The sequence below is a fragment of the Clarias gariepinus genome, chromosome 7 (assembly GCF_024256425.1).
Source record: "Clarias gariepinus isolate MV-2021 ecotype Netherlands chromosome 7, CGAR_prim_01v2, whole genome shotgun sequence".
Classification (NCBI taxonomy): domain Eukaryota; kingdom Metazoa; phylum Chordata; class Actinopteri; order Siluriformes; family Clariidae; genus Clarias; species Clarias gariepinus.
In genome coordinates this window covers 8,966,537-8,986,630 of record NC_071106.1, presented here as the reverse complement: position 1 = coordinate 8,986,630, position 20,094 = coordinate 8,966,537, and the positions used below count along the sequence as shown (strand labels likewise).

At 38.9% G+C, this 20,094-nt stretch overlaps 1 protein-coding gene across 1 annotated transcript; it reads right to left on the bottom strand.

The window, feature by feature from the left end:
- On the bottom strand, positions 1–19,329 carry tars3 (threonyl-tRNA synthetase 3). The gene is made up of 19 exons (XM_053501023.1): positions 18,998–19,329; positions 18,670–18,774; positions 16,961–17,148; positions 15,918–16,041; positions 14,639–14,763; positions 12,401–12,518; positions 11,843–11,907; positions 11,685–11,763; positions 11,350–11,496; positions 9,162–9,260; positions 6,952–7,118; positions 5,793–5,955; positions 5,356–5,493; positions 5,138–5,215; positions 4,363–4,463; positions 4,171–4,275; positions 3,057–3,129; positions 2,254–2,368; positions 1–1,539 (listed from the first exon to the last, which is right to left on the bottom strand). The coding sequence occupies exons 1-19, from the start codon at positions 19,313–19,315 to the stop codon at positions 1,391–1,393; spliced, it is 2,457 nt and encodes an 818-aa protein (XP_053356998.1). The 5' UTR covers positions 19,316–19,329; the 3' UTR covers positions 1–1,390.
- Between the last annotated feature and the right edge of the window lie 765 nt (positions 19,330–20,094).

Sequence of the window (20,094 nt, the reverse complement as noted above, 5' to 3'; positions counted from 1 at the left end):
TTACCTCAGGAGAACTGTCTCTGAAAATTGTTTATTCTTCATTTATTCCCAGCAGTCATCAATGGTTCACTTCAATATTTTACTCAATCAAAGAAAGCTTCCCTTTAACACAACACAATTTCCATCATAACAATCTGTACCGAACTCACCATCTGTTTGTTCTTTCATTCAGCGCCATTGAGGCTGAATGAAAAAAAAATTAAAACATCACTTTGATGACATTTTGTCAAAATGGTTTCCTGCATTCACAAGTGTGCAAGCCAAATGTCACCTCTACCAACTGCTTCCCGCTTGCCTACAGAACCAAAGCACTGTGCAATCATCTTTCCTTCATCATACGGTACATAACAGAAATCTTATTTACTTTTACAAATACATTCCATGAAATGCTGTTTGTTAAACTCCATCCGTCATTACATCCCACGCTCTAGAACATCGACTGCTTTTCCTGTTTCTGTTTTTGTGCTTTTTACCTGATTCCAATCCAATGACAAAGCCTCTTTTTATCCCTCCCATTTATAAAATAGTGTTTAATAACGATAATGACAGCCTAGGGGTGTTACATTTAGAAATGTTTACAGTATAATAGCAAAAAATAATAATAAAAATACTAATAATTAATCCCCTCATTCTACTGTATACGGTTATACAGAGTTAGATCTGTTAGATCTGGAACCTATCCCAGGTGACTAAGGGCATGAGGTGGGGTACACCCTGGGCAGGGTGCAGTCCATTACAGGGCACAAACTCACTCACACTACGAGCAATTTTGAGAAACTTAATCTGCATGTCTTTGGACTGTTGGAAGAAACCAGAGTACCCAAGCACGAGGAGAACAAGCAAACTCCAAGCACACAGACCCCAAGTGGAAATTGAACCCTCGCCCCTGGTGTAATTGTTCATTACTAAAAATATATTTTGGGAGAAATTACTTCTCTCTCAGTATTTATCAAATTCTGAGGGAAAAAGTTGCAGAAGATCTTCCTTGACATAAAATAAATAGTTGTTTGGTTAACAGTGTTGTATTTTAACAAGTTCTTCACATCATCGTACAGCAGAGGTAGCACGGTAACACGTTTACAAAGAGCAACGTGGGCTGCTGTGAAATTTTACTATTCACTAAAGAAACCAGAGCCTCTGGAGTAAAGAAATGAACTCGATTTGGGGAAAGAAATCAAAACAGGCAGTGATGAATGGAAATGCATTCAACAATGAGGTAAGCATCCAGTCATCACTGTGACTAACCGTGTCACCGTAACACCATAACACCCCTAGTCAAGTTGTTATCTGGTACCAAACAGCTGCTACTGAAAAATAATAAAGATGCAAGAGGCTTTTTAAAATTCTAATTGGAATCAGGCCCACACATTTTTTTTATAATATTTTTTTTTTAGAAGACCTCCTCGGCGTTCCTGCAGCGCGACTGTTTGAGCAGAGAGAGCCGAGCCAGAACCTCGGGCACGGTCAGCTCGCCGTGGACCTTGTTGTCCCTCGTGCGCACGTTGACGCTGTTAGTCATCTTCTCCTTCTCACCGACAACTGCCAAGGACAACATCAAAACACCAACAATGCATAATTATTTCCATGCTAATTTCTGCAGCTGCTCTGCAAAAGCAACAGTTGGCATAACAGCATTGCGCGTTTCTTTTGCAAACAGACCGAAGATTCATTCACAGTCAGAGAACGTGCACACGTGTCAATAACATCAGACGCAATGAGGCAATAGAGCAAAGCTACCGTACTTTTTCGGCATGCTTCTTAATGGGTCGTTCCCAAACTTAACGAGGCTACGGCCTGATTGGAAATGTGGAAATCTTAGATATTAGACACGTAAAGTGCATTTTATTGGTTCTGTCCATGTACTTTGCACAATGACAATAATATTGAATCTAATTTAATCTGATCTAATCTAATCTAAAGTGAGGAGTTTCAATTTAGGATTTTTTTTTTGCATCGATATTTAAAAATCTTTTATTCTACGATAGATTTTGGCTGTGGAGTAGTGATGGCTTGGACATGGATGTTCTTATAAAAACAGACAATTATTTTAATTAGTTAATAGTAGTGTATAGAACAATTACGGGAATTATGGGAAGTTACGGGTACACAAGTTTATCCTTTGGTGGTCAGGTCTCCAAAATTCACTAACTAATTTGTGAAAATAGATAAATTATTAAAGCTAATTATGTACACATATGTGATTAAAAAAAAAAAATGAGATGAGTTTCAAATCATCCCAGAACCACCCCTTACCCAAAATGAAGTTGTACTGGGCCAGCTGAGCATTGCGGATCTTCTTGTTCAGAAGGCAGCCCGAGTCCAGGTCTGCATCAGCCATGAAGCCCGCCTCTGCAAACTGCTTGCTCACCTACAATACAACAAAATGCTCTGTTGTGACTCATGCTTCTTTCACAAAAAACTCTGCACCCACTTCTCTCGAGCATCTCCCAGTAACGAACACTGATCTATCATCAGCCGATCTCTTCCCTGACTAATTACCCTTTATCTATTAGAAGATGTTATACATTAGCATTGTCGAACTCTGAATCAAATCAGATTTTTGTGCTAGTTCTAATACATTACCAGAAGCTGATTCACACTTGGGGAAGATCTACAAATTCTAAAGTTAAATGCAGATGTTTAATTAACGTTAATTAGTAAAGGAGTCTCCAGCGTCAGTGTTTGTCTCATGAACTTCAGGACAGAGAAAAGGTTAGGCTGGTGAGTGACTGACTATCATGACTCCTAACTATTAACTTATGGGAATGTTCCCCAACATTCTATACATCAATAAATGAATAAGGGAGATAAGAGTGACTTTTATTTTCACCAATGATCTCACCAATGATAATTTTTCCTTTTACAACACACCCCTGTATATGTTCCTGAGATGGCTAGAAGTGTCCAAGCCTCCTGATAGAGAATTTTAATCATATGTGCACTAAATATTGAAGGTGGCCCAATTACACTTTTCCGGGATACAGATTAACCCTTTTAATTTTGAGACCAAGTTTAAATTTTTATATCTTTTTATATATAAAAACAGAAAAGCTTACCCGAGTAGCATATTCTTCAAGGGACGGATTAACAGGCACTACCATAACCTGGCGAGGAGATAACCAGAGCGGCCTAAGGAGACACAAAGAACATAACAGAAGGTAAGTGATGTTTAAACCACTACCTGGCCCCAAGAAAAGTCTCACAGACACACATACACACACTAGTATTCTTTGAATTCGATTAATGTGCAGAGTTTCAACATTTACTTCTATTTAGAGCTGTGTTCATTTTTGGCCGAGATCTCATATTGATTACGACAGAGTCAAACAAATCCATAAAGTCTCAGCACAATCCTGGAATATGGCGATTTCATTAGGGAAGAAAAACTTCACAGATGTGATAACCTGGTCATTCAGTACATTCAGGTCGTCAGCTGACTTCATTTTATTGCCACCTAATAATCTAGATAGTCTTATCTTTATGCGTCCTAGCAAACTATTTTTTTTTTTTTGATCACTCTCTCCTACAAGTGGTTTTCTTATGGACCCACAGCTGTTAGGCCAATCCTGTTCAATTCTCATCACATTGTGTAGGTGTATGAAAATGCTCTTATTTTCATAACTAAACATTTGTACTGACAATTTTTTTTTACCATGCAACTTCACCAAGTGTTTGAATTGATCTCTGATCATGCACATGCTCATTCATTATTATTTTCTGACTACATAATTAGAAAAAAAAAATTATATATTATATATAAATTTATATAATCACCAGCTCTGTGCTTTGTAAAAGAAAAAAAAAAGATGGAAAATAGCAATATAGACAAATAAAATTGCTAGAAACTGTGGAAAAAATTAGTAATTAAAAATAGAATTTTTTTTATATATATATAATATAAAAGCAAAATTTAATTAAATAAATTATATAATTTACTTCAATAAATAATAATTAATTATAAATTAATACATTTCAAGTACATATATAACAAGTAAAATAATTTCTTAATATGGTAATGTTACATTACTGTAACAGAAGTATAGTAAACAATAGTATACAATTTTAGCAATAAATAATCCAAAAAAAAAAACGAACCAAAAGTCTTCACCACTCCTTTTTTAAGTCAGTAAGTTGTTAGTAAAATATGGTTAAAGAATAAAACGTAAGTACCATTTTCCAGCATAGTTTTCTGTGAGAATGGCGATCATTCTCTCTACCGAGCCCAGGATAGCGCGGTGGATAATCACAGGCCTGGCTTTGTCATCCCCATCCTTCCTGTAAGAACATTCAATCATCAGTGATGCCATAAATATAACAATAATTAAGTGGTAAATAACATGAGAATTGTGTGATAATCCTCACCCTATGAAAGTTAAGTTAAAGCGAATAGGCAGCTGGAAGTCCAGCTGGATGGTGGCACATTGGTGATAACGCCCGATAGCATCTTTAATCTTGATATCAATCTGTAAATGTAATAAAAATTTTACAATATAAAGTATTTCTGGTTTTATGCTACAGGTATTCCCCGACTTACAAACACATTCTGTTCTGGGAGCACGTTCGTAAGTCTGATTTGTTCTTAAGTCTGACAAAGTAAGTCTTATATGCCTTTAGACACGAATATACATTGTAAAGCATACCAATCAACTTGTCTAAATCTGTCCCCTTTCCCCACACTGCCATCATGTGACCATAAAAACATAACTCCGCCTAAGGAAATGAATCTCATACACCGAGACATCACAGTGTTGTCTCTGAATCCCAGATACCATTTGATTTCAGAGCTGTTTTCCACTGTATTGGACTGTGAACTCTACAGGACAGACATTATCCATCATTGTGCTTCCGGACTGATTTGTTGAAACCAATAAGGATTCATTTATCCAGCACCCCCCACACTCACACATAAAATAAACTGGACTCTAGACATTTTATACGTTCACTCACACACTGAAAATATTGTATATATATTTGTAAATATTGGTATCTGGTGCACTGGTGCATAAAACACATGAGCTACTTGCTGTGATTGAACCAGAAGTAGAACCGTGGTCTGTTCGTATCGGCAGAAATTCTTAACTCAAATGTTCCTTAAGTCGGGGACTACTTATTAATGCCAACATTGTTAAGGTCTTACTTTTGGCCCATAAAAAGCTCCATCGCCTGGGTTTAGCTTCCATGGTTCTCCGAACTCATTCAGACTGTTCTCAAGTTGCTGCAGGATACAGGGGTAAAGTCATCAGTACGTTCATCGTGAAGTGCGCTAGACAAGAATTATCACTTCAGACTTAATGTAAAATTCATTCAAATGTTTTTAGGACAAAAACCTCCTTATTTTTAAGAAAGCCACAGCACCTTCTCAGCCTGGTCCCACACGGCGATGTCCCCGAGGTACTTCTCCGGCCGCGTGGACAGATGCAGCTGGAAGGAAAACCCGAAGACGTCGTAGACACAGCGTAGGAAGTCCAGGCAGCCCTTCATCTCTGACTCAATCTAAAAGGAGAACAGAGGACAGGAGAGCCACATGAGGATGCCACAGCTCTACACAGGACAACGATTTAAAACAAAAACTAAAAAAAACAAACATTAAAAATATTAACATTAAAACCACCTAGGTTTTGGGTTGTGCCACTGGGGCAGCTTTGGTCCCCATGGACATGGGTGAGGCTGGGGCACCGCTGATCCTGTCCCAAGTTTACTTGTGTATAGTTAATGATCAGTGTGTCCAGTTCACCTATCAGTGGTCATAAAGTTATATCTGCCTGATGTATGCAGTGGGTTTGGTACCGTACCTGTTCCATAGTGCAGAAGATGTGAGCGTCGTCCTGCTGGAAACGGCGAACGCGGGTGAGTCCCGTCAGAGTCCCTGAGAGTTCGTTACGGTGCAGGACACCAAAATCCGCCAGTCTGAGGGGAAGCTCCCTCCATGAGCGCGGCCGGTGAGAGAACATCAGACTGAGAGAAAGAGACAAACCAGAGAAAGCAAGAAAGACAGACAGAGGTTGAGAGAGAAAATGATATGGGTAGTGAGTACAGAGAGAGACAATGAGAGGAAAGTTTGTGAAAGGGACAGAAACAGCCAAATACTGTTTCAGCGCTTCAGCAATACTATAACTAGTGTAATATCATGTTAATAATGCACTCAGTGAATTTAAAAACAAGAAAGGACCAAGACTATGGAATTACAAAAACACTATTCTAACCAGTTAAAGAACCCAACAATGAGCTATAAGGACTTATAATGTAACTTATGAAAATACACTGCCTGGCCAAAAGAAACCCTGGACTTGTCTAAGCAAATAATTTAGAGCCTTCCATCATTTTCACACATGGATCGACCTTACTGAGAATTTTAGGGATGTGCTGGAGAAGGCTTCACGCAGTGGTCCAACTCTCCCATCATCAATACAAGATGTTGGAGAGAAATTAATGTGACTTTGGATGGAAATGAATGTTGTGATGTCGCATAAACTTGCATTAAAAAAAAAAAAAAAAAAAAATCAGTCTGTAGTCCATTCTGCGCGCTCCTCCAGACAGGCTCCTGGAGCCGACTCTCTCCTGCTGCCGTGCCAAGTTGCTCGAATTTGTTCATTTACAAACAGCTGCAACCTCTGAGAACTGTTCTGAGAAACCACCAACATTCCCCAGTTTTGCGAGAGTTTGCTTTGGCCGGTTCCCAGTCACACTGGGAGTTCACTTTAGAACAATTCCCAAGAATTGTCCAGTCTAATTATTAGCATCCAAACATAAAAATTACGATGATAGACAGAAAGTCACAGCTGGGACATGGGCTAATGTTCAGCAAAATCTTATCTTTTCCTGCTAACAACTGTGATTTTATTAGGTTTCTCCTACAAGACAAAAATATATTTTATTTATAAAACAGTTCCCACTCTGCGTAAACGCTGTGACAGTTCTCATTCACTAGGAGTGTGTGTGTACAATTTGTACCAGTGGCCAGGGCAGTTCATGGGCTTGAGGGCGAAGATGTCCTGTTCCACGGGGAAGGAGAACATGTTCTCGCTGTAGTGCTGCCAGTGACCCGACGTCTCCCACAGCTTGCTGTTGTAGATGTTTGGAGACGCCACTTCCTGGAAACCTCTCCTCCAGTACTCCTCCTGTATGTAAGAGCACATAAAAATTCTAAAATTAAATTCAAAATTTCTTTGTCACAGTCGTACACAATATCAAATGAAGTGAAATGCTTACACGACTGCTGATGACCTAAAAAATAAAAACAAATAAAAAGAAAAAAAAAGTTTCTAAAAAGAATATAAAGTATGAAATAAAAATGTTTACAAATTAGAAAAAAAGATTTTTTACAGTAGTGTTCAAAATAAGAGCAGTGTGTTAAAAGAAGTGAGTAAAGCTCCATATCCATATAAGAATTTTTTATTTCAATCACACAAATGCATAGGACACCCTGCACATTCTATTCTGAATCACATCATGAAGAAAAATGTGCTAAATGTATTATTAGTTTACAGAAAGTGAAGAAAAACAAATATTAGTCTGTTCAAAAAAATATCAGTGTCATCATTCATCTTTACAAAGTGATGAATTTAACGGTTAAACAAAAATGCTTGAGGTTTAATCTTTCTTGTGCATCTCTGAACTAATATTTAGTTGTATAACCATGCCATTTTTTTGTCTCAGAAACAGCTATTTTAATGTCAGCCCACAGCTTTTCTATTGAAATAAGGTCTGGGGATCGAGCTGGCCGCTCAATAACGTTAATCAGGTTGGTCTGAAACCAAGATGCTGCTCACTTACTCCTGTGTTTGGGGTCACCTTCTTGCTAATGGCTTTCTGGTTTTGGTCTTCATTTTAAAGCATTTGATATCATTTTAGCAGAGCAGTCTATCATTTTCTGCACTTCTTTGTATGTTTTCCCATCTCTAATCAACTTTTGAATCAAAGTACGCTGTTCTACTGAACAATGTCTGGAACGACCCATTAAATTTTCAGAAAGAAATGCACAGGACAACATTTACTGCATTTATCCTTGAATTTTTTTGACACCTGTTTTACACAGAATAATTTACCTCTCTATTTGAACTCCACACTGCTAATATTTCGAACACGCCCCTTTTCAATTAATGATTTAATTACACAGAATCAGGTGCATGCAAGTCATGACTGTTGGGTCTGTTGGTTTTCTTTTACTCCACTACACCTACAAGTAAAATATTTACCATGAAGAAATATGATTTCTCCCAAAAACAATTATTGATTAGTTTACTGATGTTGGACTGCTATTATTTTGAACGCTACTGTATGTATATATCACACACACAGTATATATATATATATATATATATATATATATATATATAAACCTTCACCTGTAAAAGAATTTACATTATGTACAAATAATAAAAATTTAAAAAAAATAAGTAAATAAAATATAATAAAATATGATAAAAAAACAACAACAACAACAACAATAAAAAAAAAAAGAGTTAAAGTGGAATGTAGAAACCATGTCCAGTTATGCGCAAGACAATGTGCAGAATACAGGAAAACACTCTGGCTCTTCGGATGCAAAATATAAAGAAATGAGGATGTGGGGGTTAAACATTTTGCATTGTAATGTAGATTAAGAGAAACAACTCGAAAATAATTATATGTTGATTGGCATGTGGTAAATTTGATATTGGTATTCAATATAAAAAAAGAAAAAAAAAAAGGATGCACTGGAAATAAAAAAAGGGAAATTATATTTCTATAACATATAGGCTATTTAAAAAATCTATTTCTAAACCTTTTTTAATGTTTGTATTAAATAATCTACAAAATGCCTCGACTGCTCCTGATGTATAATGAGATTAAAACGTAAGTCGCTGTGGGTAAAGGCGTCTGCAAAATGCCGTAAATGTAAAAGCTTGAAATGAATAGAAATGCTAAAAAAAAATCTCAAAAAGTCGCCTGTATTTAAAGCGTACTTGCTTTCTCAGATCAGCACATTTCCATAAAACGGATTTTCACACAATGATGCTGTTGCTATCTACAGAAGTTCACACCAACAGGTTAAGAGCTGACGAGAACAAGAACACAGCTCTGTTACGTACGGTGAAGACGAGAATCTGTCAATCATACACAGGAACAGTGTCATGTAACATGTACAGATGGTAACGTATGAGCGTGTGGAGCAGATTTACCCTGATGAACTCGGTGAGAGTGTTGTAAACGTAGGCTCCACGTGGGAGGAAGAAACAGCTGCCTGGACTCAGATCATGAAAGAAGAACAGCTCCTGATCCTGAAGCGTGCCATCGGAGTGGATGAGAGAGAGAGAGAGCAAAATACAAATAAGATGAACAATTTGTAAATACTTATATAAAAAATATTTATACTATAAAAATATATCTAAGAAATAAATTCCATTTTAATTGAGGACGAAACTGACGCTAATGCTTATTCTAAGGACTGATCCTAAAAGCCTTTCGAGTGGACGGGAACGAAGGGGCCTAAACGGCCACTTATGTTCAGTGGGAGGACACGCGGTGCCAAAGTTTTCTATCTCCACAGGGAATCGAGGGGACACATGGCATCAAATCTGCTCTCGACTCCCTAGACAAACTGTTCTCCGAGCCCTCCAACTTCAGATCACTAGCGTATGGCGGCAGGGCAGGACGTGACACCGCGCACCACACAGACAATCAGGTCAAGTCAAGATTAAACCTGACCCTACTACAGGTCGGCAGTCGCATGTATCTCTATACGTAGTCAGAGGAAACAGGAAGTCTTCTCTTTAAGTACCAGCTGGTCACCACGGGATCAGTAGGAAGCATCGATCACACGCTAATCGAGAATGTGACATAAGCGCAGCCTTCGCTTTCCGCCGAGATAGATAAGGCGGGTGAAAATTTATTCTGTGCATTTCCAAGACGACGTCGCTTTCATCAGCTCCTTTCGAAGCGTGCAATGCCGAGAAAAGTGGATCTTGCAGTACTGCAATTCCCTTCGTCCAGATCAAAGCAAGCACACACTCATTATTTTGCTTTTAACCTTCATTCCAACTCTCCATTTTCCTTTGAGTAGCTTCCCATCGTTCTGGTGGGTTGCCATTAAAAGTAAAGTTACACAATCATTTTAAATGAAGCTGCTCAATTTAATTCTAAGGAGTACTACAATGAGCCATCATTAAACCAACAAACAAAAGCCCTGCACCAGTCCTTTCTGTGCTTTATTTCATCTCGGATTACTCACAGACCAAGTGGAACAGGACATTTTGAAATTCTGATTTGGATTTAGGCCAGAGCTTATTTTTGTCCATGATACGTTGACGAAATGCGCTACATCCAAAATATACTGAAACAATTCCACATGATTATAGAGACCAGCAATAAACCACACAGTGGTATAGGGTTAGAAGGAAGAAAAAAAAAAAAAAACAGTAATGAAGTTGTGTTCTTATACTTATATGTACATCAGCTCTGGCCCCTTGGGGCATGACTCCATAGGACCTCTGGGGTGTGCTGTGGTGTCTGGCACCAGGACATTGGCAGTGGATCCTTTGGGTACTGCAGGTGTTAGGATGGAGTCTCTACAGATCAGACTTGTTTGTCATGGGTGTTTTGGATCTGGGGAGTTTAGAGGCCAGGTTGGCAGTCTTGGGATCTTCGTCTGTTGGACAACAGGCTGTGGTGCACTGGGTGTTCTGGTGACTTTCTATCGTGGCCAGCATTTACTTTTTTCCTGTGATTTATGCTGCATCTGCTTTTCTGTGGGATCGGACCAGATGGACTGGCCTTTTGTCTCCGTGGGCATGAATAAGCTTTGAAAGCTCATGTTACAAGTTTACTGGTATATAATTATTAATCAATGTTAATATGTTAACGTTATGTCTGATCGGTGTATATCTGTACAAGAGACAAGTTCCTGTTATCACTTATGTTACAGCACTGATAAACAGTGGTTCTTCCAACAGACTTTTTTCCTCTTTTAAAACTAATACACATAATTTTCATATCATAACCCATCTGTCCTGATGAAGACTTGGCACGTGTCCTTAAACCTCTCCGAATGTTCACATAATGGTTCAAAAAACATCTCCTTGCACCGCGCTTCACCAGACTAATACACCGTTATTATATACATTAAATAACAACACTCGAGTTTTCAATTACACGAGCATCTCTAATGCTACACAAGCCCATGTGAGTGAGCTGTTGCTATTTTTGACTCGCCTCGCAGCTAGAACGACTGTCTGAGCTGCTTTTAGAGGAAAATAATTTAATTATGGAACTGCTAATATAATGAGAAAGTAATGAGTTTCTTCAGCACACAAACTCTAAAACAATAAGCTCTGAAACAGGACCCGAGCCTTCTCCACTCTGTCGCATCACCTTTCCGATTTTCCGATGGTCTCGGTTCTTGGCCTCTTCCTGAAAGCGCTCCCACTCCTTCAGCATCTTAGAGTCGGGAAAGGATATCCCGTAGATCCTCTGGAGCGTCTCCATGTCTGATCGGCCTTCCCAGTACGTGGACGAGTTCTAGATGTCAGACGGAGCAAGATTTGCATTGAAACGTTAACATTTCTAAACCAAACTACCGTGCAATTAAATTGCACATCACCTTATATTTAACATTACTGATTATGCTGCGAATGCTTTAAAAGAACAAATACTTTATGATCTGGTTATTCAATGGCTCTTTATTATTTACAGAACGGCTCCCGCACCTTATAGACCTTCAGTGCTTTGATCTTTCCTGTATGCCGTACGTGAGGGCCTCGGCACAGGTCGATGAGAGGACCACATCTAAGGATACAGAACCATTCAGAACCTGTTCAGACTGGATCACACAGGATCAGAAAACAGCAGCAATGGTTTTATTTACCTGTACACAGTAGTGGTCGGGGTAGTGACTTTTTCATTCAGGATACGACATTTAAACTTGTTGTACTGCGAAACAAAAGTAACACAAAGATTGAAAGTTTAACACAAAGCAAAACATCCGTACCACATGAATTATATTAACACCCTTGGTTTTTGGAAACCCTGCATGATCCCTGAACCAAAGTCAAACTGCTCACTTGACTTGAGCTCAGTATCAAACCCGGGTCATTGGCGTTACGAAGCAGCAACGTGACCTGCTACGCTATTGTTTTATCATTTATTAATTCTATAATACTATACTGTACTTATTTCTTGCTGTTGATGCCGGCATGCCCTTATACAATGGGATTACTTTAATATAACCTGAACTGATCACACAAACTCGACATAATTCAAACCAGTAATTTAAAAACTTGAAATTACAATAAAATAAAATCAGATTTTTATATCCAAAGCAAGTATTTTTCCTTAAACTATACAAAATACACCCTCAAAATAAAAATACAAATCTGACCGACCACATTCTTTAGTTTATCAGAGTATCTGAGAAGGATTTTACCTTGAACATCGCCAGTAGTGTCTTCTTGCTAATCTCCAGTCTCTCAAAGGGCTGCTTGTCCTTCATGATGCCTTTACAGAGTGTTTCCAGATCTCCGAACTCCGTGCTCGAAACTCCTCTAACGGAGACAAAACACGCTCGGAATTACTGTAGTGTTATACCGTATACAAAAAAGTACTCGTTCAGTATGTAAAGTTGGCACCACGTTTAAAAAGATATTACGTCTAATAAATAATAAGTCTGTATTGTATTCGTTCAATACCATATGGTTTGTTTTTTTCATTAAATAATAATATAACAACAGCAACCTGGTTAACTGAAAGGCGCGAGTGTGACGATGTTACTAGAAGAACTCCAGCACACTCAGTAAAACCTACTAGCTGTTTCACTTATAAAACTGTATACATGTCCTGGGAGCATACAAAAAAAAAAAAAAAAAAAAAAAAGGCAAACAACAAAGATGGCTTAAAAAACATTTGTACATAAAACAAATTTCTATAAAGAGAGATAAAACTCTTTGATTGAAAATAAAAAGTCGTGTTAGATACAGATGTGTGCAGTTTTATAATTAAAACAGCTGTTGGGTTTTACTGAGTGTGCTGGAGAATATGCTAGATACTTTCTCTGTCCAATATTCATGCAAAATCCAGGAGCCAACATTAGCGTTTAATTTGTTTCCCTCTGAAAACAGGTTCATCATGCATTCATATGATGCTTTCTATACAAGCATGTAAATATGCTTCTGGTTTTTATTTATTAATTCATAAGTTATGTTCGGAAATAGTTTTATACATAACGATGCAGACATGATTAACATCTAAAAATTCGTACTATATATAATATGGCGCCTAGGACTTCTGCATGGTACTGTGTAGACATCCACTACACACGCCTATCTATACATAACCTCTGGTTTTGTTCAGAGCAAAATTTCCAAATTTACTCTAGGAATTTATTTCATGAAGGGAAATAATCAGTATTTAGAGGATAATTCCATAACTGTCCAGAAGTGTTTACTCTCCCTTATACCACAGCATTTTACCCATTATTCCTTTTTTTTTTTTATTGACTAAGGAATGGAACATTTTAAGCATTGAATAAAAGTTCAATTTAATGTTGTAGAACAACGTGCTATTCTCAACTAAATCGTAATGCTCCCTTATAGACTGTAATAAAACTAATAAAATACTGGAGAAACATTCCGAAGTGACTTCATTTTCCCGTGAATTCTACAGTAATGTTTCCCCGATGTGGTCCTGAGCTTTCAAAGCAAATTCAAACCAAATCTGATGAGCTATTTGTTCTGAGGTAATCTCATCTGCCTGGTTTGTAGCCCGTCTGTCTGCTTGCACGATTCTCGTCTTCATCCTCTGATCCCTCTGATCCACAAGCTGTTTCATCCACATAATCGCTACTCACTGCCACAGTCTTCCTTTTCACGCCGTTCTCAATAAATCCTTGAAAGTGCTGCGTGTGCGAGTGTGTGTGTGTGTGTGTGTGTGCGTGCCCATGAAAAGCCTGAGCTGACAGAGCTGAATATCACACCATGTTAAAAGCTTTCTAATTTTATTCATTACAGAGCGCTTAACTAAACAGAGAATGCTGGTCTTCCTCATTCACTCCACACATGGAATGTACACAAGCTTTCAGACTTTTTCAGACAAAATTCTTTAAAAATCCCATCATGAAAATAACAAAACATGAAATGGAGCATCTAAATTTAGAAACATTACACATCTCATGTATGTAAACCTTTTTCCATGTTACCTTGTGTACCTAAAAAAGTGGCAAACTACGTGAAGCGTTATAGAAATAACTGGGGTGTGCTATAACAGAAAAACCAATCAACGACAAAGTACGGTCATGAAAGGAAGTTACTGTTATCATCCTCCAATTTATTATTTAAATTTAACAACAGCATGTCTTAAAGTCTTTTATTCCAGCGGGTTGGCAAGAATATATATATATTTTTTTTAATAGTGGATTTTTATCCAGTTTCAGTTCCATGTGATGTTCTGGAGCATCTACAGTATGAAACAACTTTTTACTTGCACTATAGCAGCTATAAATAGTCATTTCTATGATTTAGAGCGCCAACACTGGAGACTCCTAACATAAATGCTAAATAAAGCTGTGATATTTCTTTCTGCTGGAACGACTGTCAAAGCTGCTGCTACTACAGAAATGCAATAATCCACACTTTAGGGAATTTTGCAGTATTATAACATGCACACTCACTTCTGGCCGTCCAGGAACATGTCGTAGTAAAAGCCGTTCTCGATGGGAGGCCCGTAACAGAGGCAGCCTCCGTAAAAGCGCTCCATGGCCTCTCCAAGGATGTGGGCGCTGGAGTGCCAGTACACCTGCATGGAGGCACGGAGAGCGAGATGTGATGTAGAGCATAGCAAAAAACAAATAACATATGTAATTTACAATGCAAAATAGGAAACTGATTAACCTGAGGTCACTTAGGACTTGTTTCGTTATGTTACTGAAAGCCTTTTCCTGTACTGATTTCCCTTTTAATATTTAAGCAAAAACTTTGATCTTAAGCGCAAATATTCTCCGCAGGTTCTTTTATAGCTGTTTTCAGGCAATATATAATTTTTCATGCATTTTAATAAAATAAGAATATAATTTACTAATTTTGTAAAAAATATTAACGTACATTCGGCTACGTTTCCATATAGAATAGAATATTGTATAAATCTTTTAGTACCGTAGAGGAAAATGCAGCTTGTGATGGGGAAATATTACAGTATTTATCCTACAGTACTGATAAAGAAACCGACAGCGCCTGCCTAAGAAAACGCGCTCGCATGAAGCCCACAATTAGCTCTAATTAGGAAAATCTCAATCTTGACATGACACGAGGAAGTCCGCCATCACGCTCTAACGAAAACCATTAAAAAGTTCCCACGCCGTTCAAAAAAATATCAAAGATATTCATTTATCAAGTTCATAGTAATTTCTAGTCACGTCGCTATGAGGTTCTCAATGTGTCACAACATTTAGGCATTTGGCAGATGCTCTTGTCCAAAGCGTCTTACAGAGGTGCTTTAAAGTTCCTATCATCGGATAGATCCTTACACTGGGTTACTAGGAAAACGTCCAATGAGATTAAACAGAGTTATTACTTTGTCTGATCAGATCGCACTTTGTGACACGTGCAGTGCTTTTCATCACAAAGTGACGGAGACGGTAAGTGGTTATTAGAAGTAGTTATACTAAATTCTCTGAATATGACATAGACGCATTGATAACGTGCTGCACTGGGGCCATAAATGTGGTCAGCACCAGACAAATGTATTGTGATCATCCAGAGCATGGCATGGACCTACCATGGTCAGAGCACAAACCTGAAGAGACTGTTGTGAGAACTTCTTTAACGTAGCAACAACGCAGTTACAGCCGCTTATGAAATCAGGTAAAGAGGTGTTAGTTACACTGTTGTGGAAACATGGCTCAGTGTGACGGAGGACGTAAGAAACGGGTGGAACGAAACTCAGACACTCACAGCCTGGGCGTCTTCATTGTCGAAGCGCAGCAGTTCCAGAGAGCAGTCTTTCTCCAAGGGCCGATCCAAATCCCACAACTCGTCGTCCACTCGGGCAATCACGCAGTTATCAGCCAGACCCTGACTGCAGGAGCACAAACACCATAACAACACTCAGGACTGAAAAACACACTCTCAAACAGCTTCTTTGTTTTGGTTCTCATATTGTGACATGATGTAATATTACACCAGAGTACGAGCATGCACATGAATATCAAGTGAAACCCTTCCCAGTTAGCACACTTACATCAAGCAATTATTCTGAACAATAATTCAGACATCCCCGAGTACAAACAACTCGGAAATGTTGTAAGACAGCGCCCTCTCTTGGTAAAGACTTAAAAATAATCTCTAGCCTTTTACTAAACTAAGTTTGGAGTAAATTAGCTCATTTAACTCACCCTTATTTCTAGACTCTCACTAGACTAAACTTGAAATATTTTGGACCAGCCATTGTTCTTTCCTGTGCCAAAAGTATATGGACACTGACCATTGTGTGGTTCCTCCGCAATCAGTGGGTACAAGGTTAAAAGTACTCAAATGTCTAGAATATCTTTGTATGATGGAGCATTATAAATTCACTTTACAAGAACCAAAAGACCCAAACCGGCTCCAGAACCAGAGGGTCTTTGTGCACAAAGCACGCTTCATGAATATATGTTCTGTTATGGTTGGAGAGGAAAATAAAAAACTTGAGTTTCCCGGTCACAGCCATGACCTCGGCCTTGACTGCACATCTTTGGGAGGAACTGGAACACTAAACACACTTCGGACCTTCTCGCCCGACATCAGCATCTGAGCTAACTAATGCTCTTGTACCTGAGCATCTCTTAGATCTGATTCTTGAAGAGCAAGTTGTGTCTTAATCATGCTATGCATCCAAACTGATATTTACACAGACGTTGATTTTAATATGGCCACCTACAATTAAACCACACAGTCTAGGTAACCATGGAGCATTAAATGCACCATTATAAGTGAAACGATCGCCCACAGCATCCCACCTGATACCGCAGGCGAGTTGGTAAGGAGTGGTGACCCAGGATCGAGACTCCACTTTCTGTCCATCAGGCAGCTGGACGGAGATAGGTTTGCTGTTTGCTGCCTGCTTGGCCAGATTAGCATCGCTCTCCTTCTTCAGTCTCTCATAGAGCTCCAAGCGCTCAGATATGTAACCAGGCCATGGGTTCAGCTGCTCCAGGAGAAAAAAGATACATCAAAATTAGATACTATCCATTAACCATGTATAACTGATATCATTCAACATGAACCAAAACTCCAGCAGTATCCCTGTTGTGTTTGGTGTTTAACAGTGGTGCATTTAATATTCACTCTGATCCAGAATCAGTGCGTTATAATGAACATACACTGCCTGGCTAAGAAAAAGTAGCGCCATCTAAGATTTTATTCAATTACCTTTTGCATGGTGGCTGGTTTATGTGTGAAAATGATTCCTCATGCTCCCAAAACCAATCATTCACAATCTGAGTCTTTAGCTACGTTTACACGGTCAGTTAAATGTGACCAATTCCGATGTTTCGCTCATATGTGACACATATCGGACATGTTCTATGTCCATGTAACGCATGCATTCCGATATTTCAAGATCGGTTTCAGGCCTCCTTCATATGTGGAAATAAATCAGATAAGTGCTAATGTGATTGTCGTGTAAACAGACAGATTGGATTTCCTGAGGCACTGTGTTCTGTACATCATTAAAACTGCGACTTCTTCGCGGTTTAATGACGTAATGTTATTCTCCGGTGGAAGCGCGTGTGGAATGATAACATCGCAGGTGACATGGAGGAAGAAAAAGCCCCCCGCTTTGTGTTAATGCTTATTTAGGCTAAATAACATAAAGAAATTAGTATTTGGTGAATGAAGCAAATGCATTTATGGCATTTTTTTCTCCTCCTCCATTTCAAAACCATGGTGACGTTTTGCGAACTTTGCATATATCGCAGAGCGTCAAGCATACTTCACCTTCGTCCATCTTGGCCAGTGTGTAGTGCAAAAACTTCCCTTTAAGTATGCGCGATGTTTCAGATGGTATGGCAACGGATATGGGTCATAGTTGAAAGAACGTGTAAACGGACGGTTAAAAAAAAATAAAAAAAAATCAGATAAGGGCAACAAATCAGAATTGGGCATCGAGACCTGCAGTGTAAATGGGCCTTTTTTGTCTATGCTATAAGGAACAAAAACACCCATAGATAACCTGGTCAATCAGTACATGCAGGTTGTCAGCTGACTTCATTTTATTGCCACATTTTTTTATTGGCTGTTTACTGCCAATCTTGTTAATTCTCATCACATCATGTAAGGAAATGCTCTTACTTTCACTATCAAATTAGAATTTTTTAACCACACAACTTGAGCAAGTCACATTTCGTCTACGACGTTGACAATCCAGCACTATCCCACCAGATTTCAATAATGTGTTCTTAACCAGTTCCAGTAATTTCAAATCCCCTTTAGTTGTTTTCTTTGCTTGACGCAGCCCAATAATTCGACCCTTCTGAAATGACGATGTATTTTTGAACAGGCACTGTATGTATTATAGGCTGCAGGCAGACAAAACCAGTTGCAGGTCACTAAAAATATGACCGTCTGGTGTTACTGATGCAACATCAGTGCAATGGTGTTCTGGCAGTGCATCATTTCGATAATTAATAATAATGAGAAAAACAGAGAGAAAAAACTCTTAACGTACCTCTCCTGATCCTCCTCCCTGTACTTTGGGTTTCTCCTTCTTCTTGCTCTTCTCTGTTGTGTTCTGGACCTCTGGAGGCTTCGCCGGTTCAGTACGCTGGTGTGTCTACACCAAAATAATGTAACATAGATTAATCGATAAGAGCAACATCAATATTTATGTTGATGCTAAATGTTATTACTCTGTATGAGCTGCTTGAGAGCATGCACAATTACATTACTGCAACAAAGGCAACATTTGCATCATGCTTTATGACGTCACGCAATATTATTACTACTACTACTAACAATAATACCTATAATAACGATAAGGATAACAATAGACCAACCTTCTGGGGTGCATTTACTTTTGGCGTTTCGCTCTCCAACGCGTTGGTCTTTTTCTCGCGGCCTGTGCGCGCGCCGGCCTGGCCCTGCTGCTTCTCGAGCTCGAGCTCGGCCCGGAGCGCGCGCTGTAGGTGCGCGTGCCGGTAGCGGAGCTTCTCGTTCTCGCTCCGCAGGTCCTCGAGCTCGGCACCGCCGCGAGCGAGCTCAGCGTTAAAGCAACCGCCGCCACCGAGCGCATCCCGGAGCCGGCTGATCTCCTCGCTGAGCGCCTCGATCTGCCGTTCCTGCGCGGCCAAACGTGCGGCCATGCGCTCCGCCATGTTTAAAGCCCCAGTGTGACAGTTTGTACCCCCCACTGAGGGTCATTTAATAATAATTAAAAAAAAAGATTTTGTGCGTGCTACAGCGACATCTTGTGTACATTCACGGAAGTTTAGTTTTACTGACCAGCCATAATCTTGTACACATTTGCTGTACTGTAGGTCATCTTACGTTCACTAACCAGCGACATCTTGTGTATATTCCCGGTAGTTCAACTTACGCTTACTGGCCAGCGCCCTCTTGTGTACATTCGCGGTAATGTGCTCAATGACCAGCGCCCTCTTGTGAGCATTTGAGGTAGTTCATCTTACTGACTCCTTACGTCACTTTGGACGCCGGAAGTCCATTTCGCACTTTCATTCATTTTTTTCAGATATACTTTTTTTTCGCAAATAAAAAAAAAATCCTTATGTTTAATGTACTTAATATGTGGTATGTATTATTTCTAGGAATTAATTTAAACAAATTTGCATGTTAACACTAAGACCGGAAGTACCTTACGAAAAGGACGGGTAGGATACTTAAAAGTCTCTGTTTTTTTTAAATAAAATATAGCTATATTTCTCGTGTAAACACTATTTCATAATGTCACGAGTATAAAAAACAAATAAAGATGTATGTAATGATTGATATAATTCATAAGGATCGTTCATTTCCGGTGACGTCGCCGCGACTCCATGGCAACCACCGGTGGACGTTCTGAATGTTAGCATAATGCTCAGAATAATAAATTAAAAAAAATACATGGACACGGCACTTAATGATATTACAAGTGGTA